This window comes from Monopterus albus, unplaced genomic scaffold, assembly GCF_001952655.1.
Source record: "Monopterus albus unplaced genomic scaffold, M_albus_1.0 scaffold2.1, whole genome shotgun sequence".
Taxonomy (NCBI): domain Eukaryota; kingdom Metazoa; phylum Chordata; class Actinopteri; order Synbranchiformes; family Synbranchidae; genus Monopterus; species Monopterus albus.
In genome coordinates, this window is record NW_018127882.1 from 1,787,657 (window position 1) to 1,806,297 (window position 18,641).

At 40.2% G+C, this 18,641-nt stretch overlaps 1 protein-coding gene across 1 annotated transcript in view; it reads right to left on the reverse strand.

The window, feature by feature from the left end:
* Positions 1-12,929: 12,929 nt before the first annotated feature.
* The window catches only part of LOC109955242 (LON peptidase N-terminal domain and RING finger protein 1-like), a 5,805-nt gene continuing 93 nt past the window's right edge, over positions 12,930-18,641 (reverse strand). The window contains exons 2-8 of the mRNA XM_020591200.1: positions 18,583-18,639; positions 18,245-18,359; positions 17,661-17,782; positions 17,399-17,557; positions 16,096-16,258; positions 15,816-15,965; positions 12,930-15,605 (exon numbers count right to left, since the gene is read on the reverse strand). Of these exons, the coding sequence (XP_020446856.1) occupies positions 15,456-15,605; positions 15,816-15,965; positions 16,096-16,258; positions 17,399-17,557; positions 17,661-17,782; positions 18,245-18,359; positions 18,583-18,639 (916 nt within the window). The 3' untranslated portion in view covers positions 12,930-15,455. The remainder of the gene's footprint in view (positions 15,606-15,815; positions 15,966-16,095; positions 16,259-17,398; positions 17,558-17,660; positions 17,783-18,244; positions 18,360-18,582; positions 18,640-18,641) is intronic.

An 18,641-nucleotide genomic window follows, 5' to 3' on the forward strand; every position in this document is an offset into this window, starting at 1 on the left:
CTTAAATATTACTTCAACACATCAGTGGTCAGTACACACATCAAGGCTCACAGTTTGAGGCTTCACTTGCAGTGTCCCATTTGCTGTTGATTTATAACTGGTAATGTGGTTACATTGTTCTGTAAATGAAAATGTATGAGGTTATGATGAGTTATTAACCATCTCAGTGGTGCTGAGGGTCACCCAGGGACCGATTGAAAGAGACAGTCAATCACAAGGCAGAGCCTGTTAGTGAGATGCTCTTAAGATTAACTGTCCCTGTTTGAGATATGTGCCTCCTCATTGTTAGGGGAAGAGAAAAGTTGCTCTGCTGCCAGCTCTTCTGAAGTTAAGGGAAAGCTGGTGCCCTGAAACCTACTTCTTTTTCCTCTGTGTCCCATCTGTCCATCTCAGTGGACACAGGCAGACAGTGGCCTTGGAGCAAAGATGGATAGAGGTAGTAAACTGGTGCCGAAGACAGAAAAAACAGGAGAGCAGGAGAGGGAGTAAGGGAGAGATGTATGGCAGCCCATATCACCGCAGACAGAATGACAGATGAGGGCATTATGGAGCGAGGCTACTTTCCACAGTGATCAAAGTTAGGGAGCCTCCCTGTACACCCCAGGTAGACTCCCAGCCAATCACTCTGGTAAATAGGGTGAAAATCCAAAGAGTATGACATTTCAGAGTAATATTACACTCAGTAGGTCAAAATTCCCAACTTAAATCTCTTCACTGCAAAGCACTGCTTGCACTTATCAATTCCATTTGTTGAACAAGAAGTGGGGGTGACTTTAGAAGACATTTTTCATTTTTCCAGTCAGTGCATGGTGGTGTGGTCACCGGGAACTGGGAGTGGGCAATCATTTAAGTTTTAGCAGACAGTTTTTCTTCGTTCATTCTCAGTGTCAGAGTTCACCTGAAAGACATTCACACAGTCACTTGTAGAAGCATCTTTGTCTCAGGCCAAATGCAAATCTAAATTTCTAAGACAGTCCTATTACCTAGAATGATTTACTGCAGCAATGGTGCTTAGAGTCTAATGCATTTATATTTGTATAACTCTGCAGCTGGAGGTAGCACTCATATAGACATGTAAACATATATGAGGCATCACTGTGTGAAGCGTGTGTGTTTGACTGTGATTTAGATAAACATATGGTGTGAAGTAAAGCACAGTAAGAGTAATCACTGAACCCTGAGCTCAGCCTATTGAAGTTTAAAAATGTTCTGAATGTCAGAAAACATGACAGCAGAGAAGCATAATCCCTTTTCCTTGTAGAGAGAGGCTGCCAACCGACTCTCCCTCTCTCTCTTTCTATCCCTTGTCTCTCGGTCTCTGTCACAGACTGGACACACACACATCAGCACTGGTAAAGCCTTTCAGATTAGCTGGTGTGATTTAAACTGCATTTAAAGAGCAGTAAATAGGGGGAAGTTCCAGTTGAACAGAGTTCACATATCTGCCTCCCCTGCAGGGATTTGTCACCTTATCACAGCCAGGTTGTCTTTGTTTGATAATTGAAATAAAAGTTACACAGCGACCTCCATGGCATTTTTATGTTTGGGGCTGTGTGATCATGCCTGTTTGTGTGTGTGGCCTGTATCAGTGTTAAACACTGTGAAATCACAACTTGTTGATAGCTGACACTATCTCAGTGACTGAAACTAAACTATGGATACCAAAAACAAATCTCAAGTTGCTGTGTGAGCGAATAGTGAATGAAATTAGACCAGGAAAAGAATGAACACATACAGTACATGCATGCTGATGGAGGTGGGAGTAGAAACAACACATTCTGTTTCTCTTTGTGATCAATAATGGAAGGTCAAATGGAACCTTTGGTCTCGAGATACAAATTCATTATTCTTTTTTTCTGTCAAGCCAAAGTAACCAGCATTACCAGCTTCCTGTTTCATCTGCCCTTTTTCATAACTTAACTACACTCAACATTAGTCCAAGTAACAAATTGTTATTTATAACCTCTGGGCCTGTGAAAAGCCTACTCTGTCCCTTTCCAAAAGGTCCTGTTCCTTTATATCAACAGTGGGGTGTTTAAATAATAATGTGTATCCTAAATGTTTTGTTAATCTCACTCATTAGGTTAGGCAGCTGACACTGACACGTCAGTCGGTTGTGTTATTTCCTGTGGATTTACTTTGAGATGAGAGGTGGGGGTGGGTGTGAAGGCAGGCTTGTGTCATTAGGTTCTCTTAGCTATGAGGGTCAGGGTATTAGAAACTGCTCAGAGCACAGGTAAACTAATTTTAACCTAAATAACATTATTTTTCATTTGTTACACTGTACTTAGGGGTGTTTTGTGCATCTGTATGGATAACCGGAGGTTTGTAATAACTGCAGTATTTTATATTGCTGTTTGTTGTCACCTTATTGCTTTGTCTTTGTGTAGCTCACCCTGTATTCACCTGAACAGGTGATAGGTTCCAGGTGGGGGGAGGATGAGAAGATAAAATGCCATTCAGGCCAGAGTAGGTAGGTAGGTAGGTAGAACTTTATTGATCCCACAGTGGGGAAATTCCAGTGTTCCAGCAGCAGTAAGGGACAAAAACAGCAGAGAGCAAGCAACAAGACACCATAAGAACAGATACCACACACCGATCTTGATAGACAAATTCAGAAAGCATGGAAAGAAAAAAAAACAAAAGAGGACAGAGCTACTGGAACTTAAAAAACAAATCAAGAGTACCCAAAAAACAAGACAGTACAAGCTGAGTAGACAGAGAAAGTTGGCCTGTTGTGAGGCTGCAGTTTTATTCCAGTTTGAGTGTCTTTTTTTTGTTTGTTTGTTTGTTTCCTGAGGGATTTTTTTTGCCTTTGTTAATAAATGTTTGTAAAAGAAAATCATCCCTAGTTGAGATGGTGGCATGACAGGGTATATAATTCATGCATAAGAGTAGTACACATATTCAGTTTGTGTCATCATGGACTATTAGCTCCAAGCCTCCTCACGACACTGCAGAGAGATCACTAATGGTTGATGAGTGTGGCCATCAGGTGGGCATCAAGGTGACTTCAAACGATCCTAAACGTATCAACTTTTTGTTACCAAGTCTGCCATATCAATATTATTTAATCATTATGCAATGATAATATGGCAGTGTTGCATTTACAGATTGTTTTCTCTGCCCCAAGTAGCTAAAAGTATTACTTTTTGTGAGGTGAGTGTTGCCATGGTTATGTTTACCTTATACAAAATCAGAAGCTGATCTATCTCCTATGGATATATATTTTTTAATTCTGCAGGTAAACACAAAGTACAGAGCCAAATATATGATAAACAGTGCTGCACCACAGCCTGTTGTCTATACCTGTGCATTGCTAAAAAGCAAGTATACAACAAGTCTTAATGGCACATTAACATGTGACATTTATAGGAAACATAAATGAAAAGTACTATGGTATTTATCCTACTCAAAGTGCTGATTTCCATAAATCAGCTCAAAGTCAGAGGTTGATTATTGACATTAAATAAGTAAAAAGAGTTTACACAAGAAGACAGGAATGCTGATGGCTAATGATTGTGCATGGATTTGAATGTCTCATTATCACAAGTTTGCATTCATTCAGTACTTGAGTGCCCCCTCACTCTCTCACATCTATCACATCTTCTCTCCACACTCCCCCATCTTCATGTTTTCTCACTGTCCCTCTCTAATCTGTAAAACCGCACATTTAGCTCAGTACAGAGAGTGATGAGAAGAAATGTCACATTCCACTGCAAGCAGCAAACCATCACACTGGAATGTCAATTGGCCGACTAGTGTCAGGGTGGAAGGAGAGAGAGATGGAGGGATGAATGGCTGGAGGAGTAGAGGATGACAGGAGCAACCCTGTTCTATTGTGTATTTTTTTAAAGACATGGCTTTTTTTGATGATTATTTTAATCCCACCAAGGACCTCTCAGCCTGAACTGGGTGCCTTATCTCCCCACTGCAGTCATTCTCTCATTAAAACACAATCACAGGCCACCAACTCTAATAAACCTTCAACTTTCTATTTCAAAAAGGGTGGGGAGTGGGGTGAAAATGCAGATTACACTGCCAGTCCTTCTGTACATGACACAAGGAACAGGAATGCTGCTTCTAATCACTTCTAGTGAAAAAAGGTCATTTAAAAATCTTTGGGTTTTGTGTGTGTGTTTTTTTTATTCATGAAAAAGGTCTTAATAAAGGCTATAGGGATTATAGAGACCCTAGTGGGATTTAGTTGTATGTATCTAGATTGTTTTTCGTCTTGGAGCTGTGACTTGGGACACACTTCCAAAGTAGCTGCTCTTAATCCAGACAATCTAAAGCATGTCTGCTGTGTCCCACCCTCTCCTTCACTCTCTCTGTGACACACACACATAAACACACACTCCAGATAGAGTTTAAACCCTCTTTAATCATGAGCTCAAGTAAATGTATCACTCGTGCATCTTAAATGCAACCATGGTGGAGTGATGTGGGCCAGTCTGACACCTGCTTAACAACTTCAACATTTGAGTATATTATGTACTTGTCCTGGAAAATGAAACAAATTTTCTGACATTGTGAATCTCAAACTGATCTAAATTTACACGCATCAGAGTTAAACCTACAGTATGTCACTTTTTCAAATATTTGTGTTGTAGAACTATACTCCACAACTTGTCTTAATGTGGAGAGGTGCTGTCGAAGCCTCCTGTGACCCAGACTCATTGAACAGCACCCGCGGCAGTTCAGTCATATAAGCTTCTAATAGATTTTCAGTGGGATGACCTCTCTAACCAATCAGAGATTTCCAATTATTTCTGTTTGATCAGTAAGTTTTGTTACATTCTCATTTATTGTAATTTCATAACGACATATATTTGAAGAGCTGAGCAGAGTGTGGTGGAGTGTAGCAGATCGTAGAAGAGCACTGGGAGGGAGTGCTGGGTGGAGCAGAGTTTCATGCTAGTGCTACCTTAAGTTACACACTGTAGCTTTAACAGTAAATACATAACCTGCTGCCTATTCAATAAACCTGACTGTGGTTCAACTAATGACAACTCAAGACATTTAACCAACCAATAGGCTCCAAACCAGTCAAGACGTGCATGGTTTTTAACTGATCATTGTTATTATAAACAAATTCAAGCTATCATCCAAAAGAAGTGTCTTTTAGCTGTTTTACTGATGAATTACTATTAAAGTTAAAGTGTTGAAATTAAATAGCAATTATTATACAAACAAAAGGGCTACATTCAGTGTTGTATTATTGGCTATATGTTACAAGAAGTGTTGTAACCACATCGGTGGCTGCAGCATATGTGAAGGGCACGACCTCAGGCCACCTGGTGGTCCTGTCCACCATGGTAAGCATCCACCATCCCCTCGCTGACACACTATGCAGGCAGGCAAGCCACACAAATTTGATATAAATCACAGGTTCTAATGCCCTGGCTGAAAAATCAGCTTCCCAGTGCCTGTTGGTGGACAAACTATGTAAAGATGACACAACTGTCTCTAAATAACCTCACACCTAGTTTAGCATTTCTGTACAGCAATTACTTACTAGCTGACATGTACACAGTTATGCTAACATCAGCAGATATATTTCTAGTAAATGCTTGTATTATTGTAATTAAAAACTGTCAGGATGTATAAGTATACAGAAAGCTTTGCTCAACAAAGCTGCTGTTCCCCAGTAGTATTGATTATGCAAATGTGATTAATGAGTCAGCAAAACAGCTCTAATGACACTATTTGTCTCCACTAATGACTGTGAAAGATGCTAAATTAATAAAACATCTGCAGTTTGGACATGTGATGCATGTTTTTGACTGATTCTACAGTAGATATCTGCAATGCAAAGCAACCACTTTTTTCAGGAATTTTCCACCAGCTTTCTTTTTCTTTCTTCTCTTCTTCATCCCCTGTCTCCTCTTCTACTAATCACCATCCCCCCAATTACATCTGACTGGAAATTGCAAATAAATAAACTGTCTGCCACTTGTTACAGAACGCTGGTGATCTAAGAGTGAAATCATTTTATAATGTCCCATTTATCATCTACCATAGAGTTGTAATGATATTTATTTCCAGGCCAGCAACTCTGCAGGCCCTCCCTATACACTAATTTAAGCCAAGATGGACAAGCACTTCTGGTTTATTTGATTCAAGACAACTGTGTAGGAAACCTTAAAGGATCGCTTCTGTTGTTTTCTAAAACCCATGCCCTTCAGGCCATAGCTCCTAATCCTATGTCAGGGATGTGGCACCATGCCCTTTTTGTCCAGACACAGCTTATAAATGTAAGGACAGGGATTTATGGAAATAATATGCATTAAAAAAGATGACAGAGGAGCCAAAGTCAGTGCAGGCAGCTGTCATTTGTAGTGATTCAGAGGTCTATGAGGCCTCTCACTTTGTTCCTAAATTATTCATGCAATCTGTCAATGCTGCTGCCGAGGCAGACTCCTCTCTCCATGTGTTCAATGATGACAGAAATCCTGTGTTGTGTTCCCAAAGAACCTCTGCAAATCCCTCACCGCACTCAAAAAGCTCCAGCACATGCTTTTTGTGTGTGAGTGTGTGTCAGAGAGTACCTCCTCATGCATGTGCTCGTTAGCATATGCTCCCACTCGCACACAGTAGTGCTATATATGACTACCTGTCTCCCTTCACTTTGCATCCTTTTACCGTCTCCCCATGTGAAGATCAGAGACATAAAATAGTATAGGAATATTCAGACAAAAATGTGCACATGCACTCCTACACACATCCTATGCACCACAAATGTATGCACACAAAGAAAGGAAGACAGAGTTAAAACCACAAACGTATGCACACAAAGAAAGGAAGACAGAGAGCTCCTTCTTTCTCTCTAATCCCAGTAAGAAGTAGCTTTGCTGCAGTTCCATGTCTCTTTGAAAGGGATAGATATCCCTCAGATGCTGGAGAGCATGTATTACTGAAGCTTGAAGTTCCTTCTACCATATGATGTGTAGCTGTGGATCTAATGAAGAATATCCAGATGTCTCACTTGGTGCCTGCTGTATTTTGAGTGGGACCATAATGCTCAGACTGAGACAGATGTGACTGTGTGTCATGGGGATCCAGGATACTGTCACTCAGAAAGACAGATTGTATTTCATCTATCACGGATGGCTAAATTGACTTTTAAGTCTTAAAATTTTTACATAAATTCATAAATTTGATGAAATAGTTTTGGCCCAATATTGGAGCATTTACAGCATCTTGAACAAGTTGAAATATTCACAGTCTCACCTAGAGTACATGCCGATCTAGAGGCAGACATAAATATATTTGTGTGCGTGCACACATTCACACATGTATACAAACCTATAAATGTTTTCCCTGAATACACAGGATGTCTCTGTCTAGCAGTGATCTAATTAAAAAATTCCCAGTGAGTGGATTATCAGTGTAACAGTAACCAATGCCGACCACTTTGCCTCCACGACAACCACACGAGCTCTTTCTTTCTCGTCACATCAGACATTTTCACTTCTCCCTGGTGCATATTGCTCCTCCTTGACAGAACTTACTGTAATGATAAGACACAATAGTAAAATCTCATCCACAGCTTTGGCTTCTGCTGTTTCTATTCAGACGTCTCCTTATCTTTCAGACACACTTTTGTTTTGTAACAAACCTAAAGCCCAAACTCACCTGAGGGGGAGGCCTGTGTTCCTTCTAGAATGCTGACATGACTATCTGCTGGGTAAATTATGCCCACCAGGTGATGCGATGAAATAGACTGAACTGTGCATTTTGTCAAATAAATCTGAATCACTCTTATTGCTCTTATCTCATTTTCCTGCCTGGATCTCTCTTCCCTATACCTCTTCTGTGTCATCTCACTTCTCTTCAGCTGCTTATTTCCTTCTTTAATCATTTTTATTGCAGTCTCTATCCTCTTCATTGTCTTGGAATTTGCTGAAGTTATGAACTTTCATCGGTTTTTCATTTTAAATAGCCATTGTTGAAACATTATCTCTCCCATATGTCTCCTAACACCCTGTCATCATGTCTTTACTCTTCTCTTCAGCATGCTAAACGTAGTAAAGCCTGGTCTGACATGTTCCATGCTGTCTCACAAATCAATATTATAACATTATAATGCATCTGTCTCTTTAGCTGCTAAATGATGTGCTGTGTTGACCAGCAGATCATATGAGTTTGTAAAGAATTGTTTTTTTTTGTTTTTTTTGGCTTAAAAAACTGAGTGATCATTTGGTGAGACTGAACCACAACAGTGAAGTCACAGGCTATAAAAGCAAAACCATGTGCTGAAAGATGCTAAAACACCCTCACTAGCTGTGGGGAACTGCATAGTTAGTTGACAATTTTCCAACCAGCTGGAAACATAATATCATTCTATAGCATCTTGCTTCAAGTCTTCACTGAAGCCATGTACATGATATTTACACTTTATGGGTTAAATCTACTTTTTATATGCATTTTTAATATGCACATTTAAAAAGGGGTTTAAAAAATCCCTGAATGGAGATAATGAAATAAAAAAAATAATATTGTAAAATCATTTTTATGCTTTGCTAATATGGAAATGTTGTGGTGATAAAAGTAAAATGTGACTAAGTGCAAAGGAAACAGACTACATTGTCCACTGGAGAGATGAAAAGTAACAGCAGATAAAAACAGTAAATCTGTGTGAAGCAATGAGTAGGCTGTGATATTTCACATATTAACATAAAATAAACAATCATGTTATCCACGTGGCTTCTCACCATTTGAAATTTGATTGGCAATATTAATTACATCATTTTGTTTCACCTTCTTCTTCTTTAATAGTTTAATTGCACCTGACTAGAGAATGTCTTGACAAACCAATACCTAATATCAGCATAAGGTTGGTGAAGAGAAACACACACCACTTCAGAATTTCCTTGAAAATCCTTTATTTTAATAATGTGCTAAATTTGAATAGACACCTGGATGCTAGCCATCTAGCCATCTATTATAGATTCCATCTAATGAGAATATTGTAGATAATCTGACATTTGTTATCTTTGGAAACTTCAGGTTCTCCACTAAGTCTTTAAATAAACCTCTATGGGTTCAGACAACGTTTCACTGCAGGCTGTGATGACTCACCCACCAGTGGCAATGTGAGGAAGCAAGAACTAAATCAATAAAAACAGTAAATCAGTCAGAGGACGCTGACAAATTGCAGGTGACAGAAGAGTGGTAAATCAAGGTTGTGTTAAATTCCGTCTAGCTTGCCTACACTGCTGTGGGTGAAGACTAATGTGGCACCATGTTTGGTCACACAAACGTGGCCATTTTGAATGTAGAAACATTGAATTGATTGTAGTTTGGAGCAGACAGCTGCCCTTGGTTACACATGAAAACACCTTCAAACATCTAGTTCTCACATGACGCAGCATACAGATGGAGAATTACATACATGCACATTGCTATAAACATTGCACACTGTTACAGTTTGTCTTTGAGCATGACCGGACATTATTACATTATGCTCTCACTATCTCTCCGTCCATCATGTACACAAGCAGCCCTCCATGCACACAGACCTCTTTATACAACCGTGGACCATACGAAGCAGCTCTACAGCCAGGTGTGGGCCACAGCAGGTGGTAACGCTGCAAATCAGTGAGCCAGCTGCATGACATCATACCTCCTACAGTGCATCCCCTGCTTTCTGATTCTCCCGTCCTTCATATCCCAGCGGGTGACCTCAATCTGCTTCATTTGTTTTTGTAAGTTTTTCCCCAAGGAGTCGCCAGAATATAAAAATGACTCTTTTTTTTCCTCCCGTCTACCCTACTAAATCTGTTCCAGTGTGGCCTTAGATATTTACTTTGTAGATGGGGGGGGTGGGATAGCTAATCCATCTTTTTGACTTGTTAAACTGTCAGTCAAGCAACACTGAAGATCAAATGCTTTTGTTCACTTCACAAATCACAAGTTTAAGGCTTTAATCATCAAGTGTCTTCTTCAGGAGGAAAATCAGCTTTCATAAGAAGAAAGGAAAGAGTTTTGCTGCCTAATCTTGCAACACAGTGCTCCTCCCTGGGTTGGGTCTTGCATCTCTTCATCAAAGTATTTATGAGGTGTCCCATGGTACTAACAGAGGCAAGTGGCCCATATGTTTACCTTGGCTTTCAGAGGCACTGTCACACAAGAGCATGCTCACTCGTTTATCATCGTGTTGACACTAAAGGGGATTATACAAAGACAGAAATGAGCAAGGTTTATCAGCGTCAGACCCACAGGAAAACACACACACCACAGCGCACATACAGACACACAGACCCTAAACCTCCATAAAAGAGGGGCATTGAGTACTGCAGAAAACACACATACACAGATCTGGCAACTTGAGCTTGTTCTTACAATCTTTCTCTTGCCTTCACTCTCTTTGAATTCACCACAGTGATATCTGTGGGAATAAGCTTCCTGAGTGTTGTCTTCCAGGTGGTGTAAAGTAAACAAAATGCGTTTTACTTCAAAGACAAATTTTTCTAATTTTCTAATCCATAATCCTGCTCTTGATATTGACGTTTGCGAGGCTGGGTATTGTTCCTATTAAAACAGAACTGTAATCGTGCTCTGATGCTCTCCGTGACTCTCTTAGTGTTGTTCTACATTGCACAGGGAGCAGCCTGGTCTATTTTAGTGGAGGCCCCAGAGTTGTTCCATAATTACTGAGCATAATTATTAATGACTCACACATACATACACACTCATTTGTGGTATGCTTTACACTGGACTGAAGATATCATCCTAGCTCTCTGTCTGTTGCGTTTCTCACCCTGACCCACACTCCAACTTTAAACCTAGTTCTAAAGTAGTCTCTCTGTCTGTAGAGGATTTGCTTCATCTTTCTACTCCTGTGAGGATATTTGGTCATCTTAACAGCAAAAATACAAGAACGCACACATCCAAACACACACTCACAGCCACAGCCGGTTCCCCCTTTGTGATAACTCCTACAAAACGCCTGTCATCTTTACTCAGTCATACACAAGCAGGGAGTCAGCGCAAACCGATGGATCAATTTAGTACAGAAAAGCTGTGGCATTTTTCAAATGTAATGGGCTTTGATGTAGACGCTGAGCTGCATTACAGAGCCCCGCTGAAGCTAGTGAAACCTCTTTTCATCTGCCTGCTTCCTATGCAGAGAATGTTAGCAGGAAACATGCCTCACTTCTGCTATGCTGTTTTACTCATCTTGTTCATAGACCAGGGCAGTCTGTGCCCACCTACACTCACGCATCCTCCTTTACTTTCAGAACTGTATCACTAATTTGTTTTGTTCTTTTTTAGTTTATGGAAAACTAATTCCATCAAGCTTACTTCATCTGATTGGTTGTCTCTGCCAGCCAAATGTACCCATTATCTGTGACTCTGATGTGAGCCTGTGTATAAAGGAAGAGCCATTATCTTCTGAAATGTATCAAGTGTGATTCCATTTGTATAACACTCTTTTATCCCTCCACAGCTACAGACTGCCCCCTTGAGGAACATTTTGTTCATAACATGAGTTTCTAGTGTGTTCTTTCATATCAAGGCACTGCTCCTCAACAACTATACACCAGAAAGATGCTATTTCAGACATGTAGCTCATGAAATACCATAACAAATATCATATCATAGAGGTCACTCTGTAGTCATAACCTATGTCATTTCTGTGAGACGATGCAGTTAAAATCTTGGCAATAAGTATCGAATACCATTCACTGTAAATACCCATTCAAATTTTCATTTCTATTCATGAAAGCAAACCCGAGGCTTCTGTGATTCTACTGCAGCTGCAGCACTTCACAGTTCTCAGTAATTATAACTGTTTCCATGGCAAAGTGTCTATCTATCAGTATGTGAGGTATGTTTCACTCTCATCACCCCTTTTCTCTACCAATTTCTGTCACGCTGAGAATTTCAATACATCCGTCCACTTCGATTTGGTTTGTAAAGTGACTTTAATGACCAAAAATTTGTGGCCTAACAGTCAAATCACTCAGACACTAAACAGGCACATTAAATGAAGATAATGCAGAATTTGCTTTGGAAAAAAAAAGAAAAAAGAATTTAGGACAATAAAAATCATCCACTGGTCAAACAAACAATAATCATGTCATTTTTGGTTTGGAGGTGGAGGAATTAGTACAAGATGCATCAGATAAGCTTCGATTTGAATTTAAATGGATTAAAATGGAGGTTAACAATGGATTAACATGAAGTGCAGAAAGCCCACAAACCACCGACCATCAGACCACATCGACCAACATTTCCTGCAAAGCTGCAGCACATAGCAGGAACACGTCACCATGGTGCTTTTCACAGCCTTTCCCAAGTACATAAGTGTGGGACTCGTTCTCACAGAGAATCCCTGCCAAGAACGGGTCACTTATCATGCTCCACATTAGAGACGGTGTGGATTTAGTGCAAATTGTTTAACTGTGTTAGAGGAAATTTTCTGAAAGCTAATTATACTGTAACTATGGCTAATGGATGCCTGCCAGTTTGTAAAAGAGGCAAGAGCTGAAAAATCAGGCTTGTGCCTGACTGCATTACAGTAGCAGCACCAAGTTTGAACCTAATCAAATTAAACATTAAGTTGACAAATAGCTGCATCAAAATGAGGGTGACAGAAAGTATTTTTCAAATACATATAGCATGTAATTTAAATCACACAACAATGAAGAAATGAAGTTGTGCTTCAAACAGAGTAAACCAGTATGAGACCAACTACTGTGACAGCACCATTTTATTTGGCGAGAAGGCAAAATTTTAAAGGAATAAAACAGACACTGCATGATTTGCAAATGAGAGAATGTGTGAGACACTGTGGCTGAGCATCAGAAAACAGAGTGCACAAAATGATTTCACTGTGCAAAAAAATACCGTGTTCTCAGACAAGATGTGGGATAGGCGAATGAAAATCTAACTTGTCAGTCATGTATTGCTTTTACCATGTTCTCTGACAAGATGTGGGATAGGCGAATGAATATCTAACTTGTCAGTCATGTATTGCTTTCATGTGTTTACAACAAAGGTTTATGAGACTGGTCATTCAAAGGAAATTTGTAAGAATCTCTGTCCCTTTTTGAGTTGAGTTACCGTAGCTTTTATCATGACTGGTAGGAGGAAGGTGACCTTTCCGACAGATGCCATTTTTCAGTGAGATCGTACAGCTTTGGAGGCATGTTGTGGTAACTGGCATGTTAAAGTGACCCTGCAGTTATTCCCAAAAACTTATTGACATTTGATCAAACACATGTGAAGAAATGATAAAAAGTATCCTGCCCTCAAATACGGTGTTAGTTCACAGGTCTGAGATCAGATCAGAGCAGAGATTAGTGTGCTAATCAGATCCAACAAATTAAAGGAAAAACCTGAATAAATCAGTGGTCTCTTCCAGGATGACAGTGTCCCCATCCACAGGGCATGAGGGGTCACTGAATGGTTTGATGAGTACAATATGAAAATGATGTGGAACAGATGCTATGGCCTCTGCAGTCTGAACCCAGTTGAACACCTATGGGATATTTTGGATCGTCGTGTCAGACAGCGTCTCCACCACGATCATCAAACCACCTAGTGAGGGAACATCTTTTAGAAGAATGGTGTTCATCCCCCCAGTACATTTCAGAGACTTGGTGAGTCAATGCCAAGGTGCACTGAAGCTGTTCAGGTGGCACGTGGTGGCCCAACTCCTTACTGTGACACTCTGTGTTGGTTTTTCCTTTACCTGTCTGTATGACTCTATCCATTAGTTCAACTTTTGGTGGGACAGGTTTGTGCATATAAAATCTCAAGATGACCCCTTTAAACATGACACTAAGGATTGCTGTATCTATAATTGTTTGCTAGACTAATTCTGACAGTTTACAGTGATATTTTGGTTGTGATAAGATGGTAGTTCCTTGCCCACTATACACACAGGCCTAACTGCAGAGTCCATGACAAACATAAACACAGTGAGCATTTAGCTAACTATTCCTATAAACCACAAAACAAAAATATCTATGATTAAAGTAAAAAAGCACTTTTGCTTCACCCAGATAAGCCCATGTTTGCTAGTAAATCATACCTAACATGGCAGCTTCAACATTCTACTGAATGTGCGCTATATCACCAAAAACTAATATCAAAAAACATAGTCCATCCTCTATGCTGTGTAGAAAGCCCTCAGATTCACAGGTCTCCGGGGGAGCTGGCCCAGGCACTCAAAGGCACCATCGCTGGTGGTAGAGGGGTCAGACAGACAGGGAGACACAGTAGGGGCCAGAGGTGGGTGTTTGAGCCTACACAGAGTCAGACACTAGCAAAAATATTTTAGGGTTGTCCCTGTGAAAGAGATTTTTAAATGCTCTGTCTTGCACCTTGACACAATGGACATGACAGTAACTCTTATTAGTGCTAACACCAAGCCATAGATAATTTTAAAAAAATCTGATAATTAAGATGGATCCTGACAAAAGTGACTCCTTATTTATAGCTGACACATATAAATAGTACTGCATCCATACGTGACTGTCGGTATACATAATCACACAGGTTTATACAAACCTGGTACACCTCCACATTCACTGGCCCCACTTCCACTTCCTTAATTTCACAGAAGACGTTTTCCACCAGGTGATTGCAAACCGCATCCAGAGCCAAAAGCTTTCATCCATTAAAAAAAGGGTTCTGTACCGGAAACAAATTCCTTGTGTGTAACATACTTGGCCAATAAAGGTGATTATCCTTATAAAAAAAACCCAACTGATCCTATGAATTATTATTGCAGTCTTTACAAATATGGATCTTTTATGTTTTTCAATAGTATTAAATGAGCCACAGTCAATGCCAGCCAAGGCCAATGGATTTAACTAAATACAGGCATTGCAAAGAGCACAGTGCCCTTCAGTAGGGGTGCAGCGCTCAGAGTATCCAAAATGACTTCCTGCAACACCTGAAATTTAATTCTCTGATGTGCATGTATTCCTAAACTTAGCTATGTTATTGCAAAAACTCTGATTAGAACAGGCAAGACATGATAATATACGAAGTATGCTCCAGTAGCTGTTGCATGTTCTTCATGTTTGTAATAACTGAAAGATAGTGACACCCAGTGTTGACTTTTAGCAATATTATATAGAAAATTCACTGATATAGTCATTCTACAAATAATAATTTTTGGCTCCCGATGACCATAAATAAGAAGCATCTTTGGTTGCTGTTCTTACTGATACAGCAAGTACAAAGTGTATTCAGAAACCTTGAATTCCCAGCAAAGAAAACGGTGTTAGAAGGCTAACACACGCAAACTAAAGGCTAAACATCAAAAACCTGCACTGTTTTATAATGAAATCACTATCTTTCTGTTATCAACCAGATGAGTTGACCTTCAGCTGTGACCGCAAGACAGTTCATGTCCTAAACTCTGTGGTGTAATTGCATCCATTGGTTTCATTCCATCTTTCTGTGTGCGCAATACCACTGTACTGTGACGTCTATCTCTGAGAAAAGTACTCAAGGATGAGGCGGAGGTGTCCTAAGCGGTCTTTGAGTGAGGTCAGGGACAGGACAGTGGTTTGATAGGCAGGGTCCAGCTGGAGGACAGACAGCAGCCACCAGCACCAGGCTGGACCGTTGGATGAGGCCTGGAGGAGAGTTAAAAAGGATTACAATAGAAATACACTGTAATGGTTTAAATTTAAATTGGGTTTTCTTAGCATCCAACCTGACAGAATACAATGTGACATAAAAAAAACAGGTCCATAAAGGCTCCTTGGTTTCTGGACACAGTTGGGAAATTGGTTCTTATTAAAGTTAAGGATTAGAGCTACAGTCCGTTACTTTTAAGCCCCAACCTGAATGTTCTCGTCTTTATCTGGCATGGTGCCATACTGTCTGTCGATCTGCTCGCGGATGCGGCTGCCAAGGCGCTGGTACCAGTCCTGGGCCTGCTGGTACACACTGTCATGGAGATGCTGCAAAAGCTCTAACTCACTACCATCAACCTGGGAGAGAGAGGACACAGATATGAGAGAGGGAAGAAATAGATGTTCAGCAATCAAGTTGTCCAGTAGAAAGGTTCTCAATGTTGGTTCTTTAAGTTTTGGTATAGTTTGTGATCTCTGAGACCCTGACCTTGAGGTCCTTCAGGTACTCTATATCAGCAGTCTGGTAGCCATCTCTCTGACCTCTCTTTAGCACCTTGAATCTGCTACCACCCACAGTGTTCACATAGGACCGTCCATCAGGAAGCACCTCCAGGCCAAGGATCTCCAGCATACAGCCATAGTCTGCAAACCTGCAGCACATAAGGACAAAGCATTTGAGCTTTACATTTGTACACCTCAAGCCAACATTTAATATAATTTTTGCTATGTTAGTCAAATGAATTGGGGAAAATGTACAGTAAATTCATTGTGGTGCAAAAAAATTCATTCACTTTTTGTATTTTGTGCCTTTTGTCTAGTTTGAAAGAATAAAGTACATACATTTGTACTGAATTACATGCATAATTATTAAATAAGAATAAAACGTATTTTAAAGCCTAGAAAATACCCTTTTAAAACTCTGTCTACCCCTGACTGATGCAGGATACGAGTAGGATATCGCTGCTTGGAAATGACTGAGGACATCATTCACTAACTTTCAATCATTTAAAGAACTTTTATCTAAACTTTTCACATTAAATAACTGATGCAGACATAAACTTGGCAAAGTGTTTTCTCACTGCAGTTTATATTATAGCGTACAAAGGAACCAATCTCGTAAAATTTAATGAAACATTTTTTTTAAGTGGGGTACACTGTGTGTAGTGCTATAAATAAGGAAGACTTAGACAAAGGGTGGCCGACCTGGTGTCTTTCTGTGCAGAGTCTGCATGTTCTCCCTGTGCCTGCGTGGGTTTTCTCTGGGTACTCCGGCTTCCTCCCACAGTCCAAAGACTTGCAGCTTAGGTTGACTGGTGAGTCTAAATTGCCCGTAGGAGTGAGTGTATGTGTGTGTGGTTGTTTGTCTACATATTTTGATAGACAGTATAGTAGGAACTAATATTTGTTGGAGGATGAAGAGACAGCGGGTCTCACAACAGCCTCCACTTTGTGAAACACCTTTTTGAGGGTTAAGATTTAGTTTTAGGGTTCAGGTTAGAATTAGGCTTAGGTTAGGTGTTACGTTTGGGAATTTAGTTCTGATGGTTAAGTATTAGGGTAAGGGGCTACGGAATGCACAATGTCAGTGAGTGTTCTTATAAAGATAGAGGTACAAGTGTGTGTGTGTGTGTGTGTGTGTGTGTGTGTGTGTGTATGTGCACGCATTGTGCTTCAATGGCAAACATGATCTCTCCATGTTCAGAAAGTCTGGTCAAAATAATTGTAAACGCCTGTGGAAAAAGCCCAGGGCTTGTATGCTGTACGTTGTGTACATTCTGTGCATTGCATACCCTTTGCCATGCTCATAGCTGCACATGCCAAACTTCTTGGTACCAGTCTCCATGCAGCGACGCATCATCAGCCGATATCGAGGCTCAAAGATGTGCAGTGGACAGGGCACTCCAGGGTAGGCCACAGTGCAAACAAAAATAGGAATGTCCTTTGTGAGACTATGAAAGAAGAGGTGGAAAAGTAATCAGAGAGACAATTTAGAGAGTCTCTACAGTAACTCCTGAGTGTATAGTGCATGATGATTTACTGAAAGGTGCCTACTTAGACAGTTCAGCCATCTCAGCATCATGGACATGTTTCCTCTCAGCCAACTGTGAGGGAAAAAGGTGGGTCATGATATCCTGAAGCAGAACTGTGGGGCTGTACCTCCTGTTTTTAAAATACTGGCAAGAGAAATATGAGAGCAGGTTAACAGATATCATTCACAAAAATCTGAAAAAAATGTAAACACTCCAAGTTTAATAAAACAGACCAACCCTGTATATTCTGCAATGCATTAGTCAATATAAAATATAGATTTACCAACTTAGTATTATATTTGAATGTGATCTCAGCTTTGCATGGATGCATGCATATAAATGCATACACACAGTTTATGCAGAAATGTTATTTATCACAGGAGTGACCTTTTATCACAAGCAAAACACACAAGTAAAAACTGAGAAGTGATGCATCTCACTTCGCCTGAGCTAAATTGGGTATGTGAGGATCACCCTGCGGTGGCAATAACAAAGCTTTAATCATCTTTTAAAGTGGAGAAGTTCATAAGCTAAAAAGAGGATCCAGCAGCCTTTTTTCCCTATTCAGTTTAAAATGGATGGATGAAAGTATCTGTAGGTGGTTACCTCTTGTAGTGGCTGTTTGCAGAGGGGACAGCGAAGGTTGTGATCCAGGCTCCTCTCTATACAGTTTTTACAGAAGGTGTGACCACAGGGAGTTGTGATTGGCTCAAAAAACAACCTTCAGACAACAGAGAAAAAAAAACAAAGGCAGAGAAATCTAAATAAATGCTATTTGTACTGTAACTGTTAAGCGAGAATGTTTGCTTACATTCTGTATGTGTGCTAAATATTAACCAGAGAGAGAAGGCAAGTGAAAACAGACTCAGCCTAATATATGACTTTACACCAGACAAGGTACAGACGGTGAGGAATTATTGATTCGAGAACTCCAGGACACCGACCTAATGCACAGAGGGCACTCAAAGTCTGACACGGTGAGAACACCCAGAGCTCTCTCTCT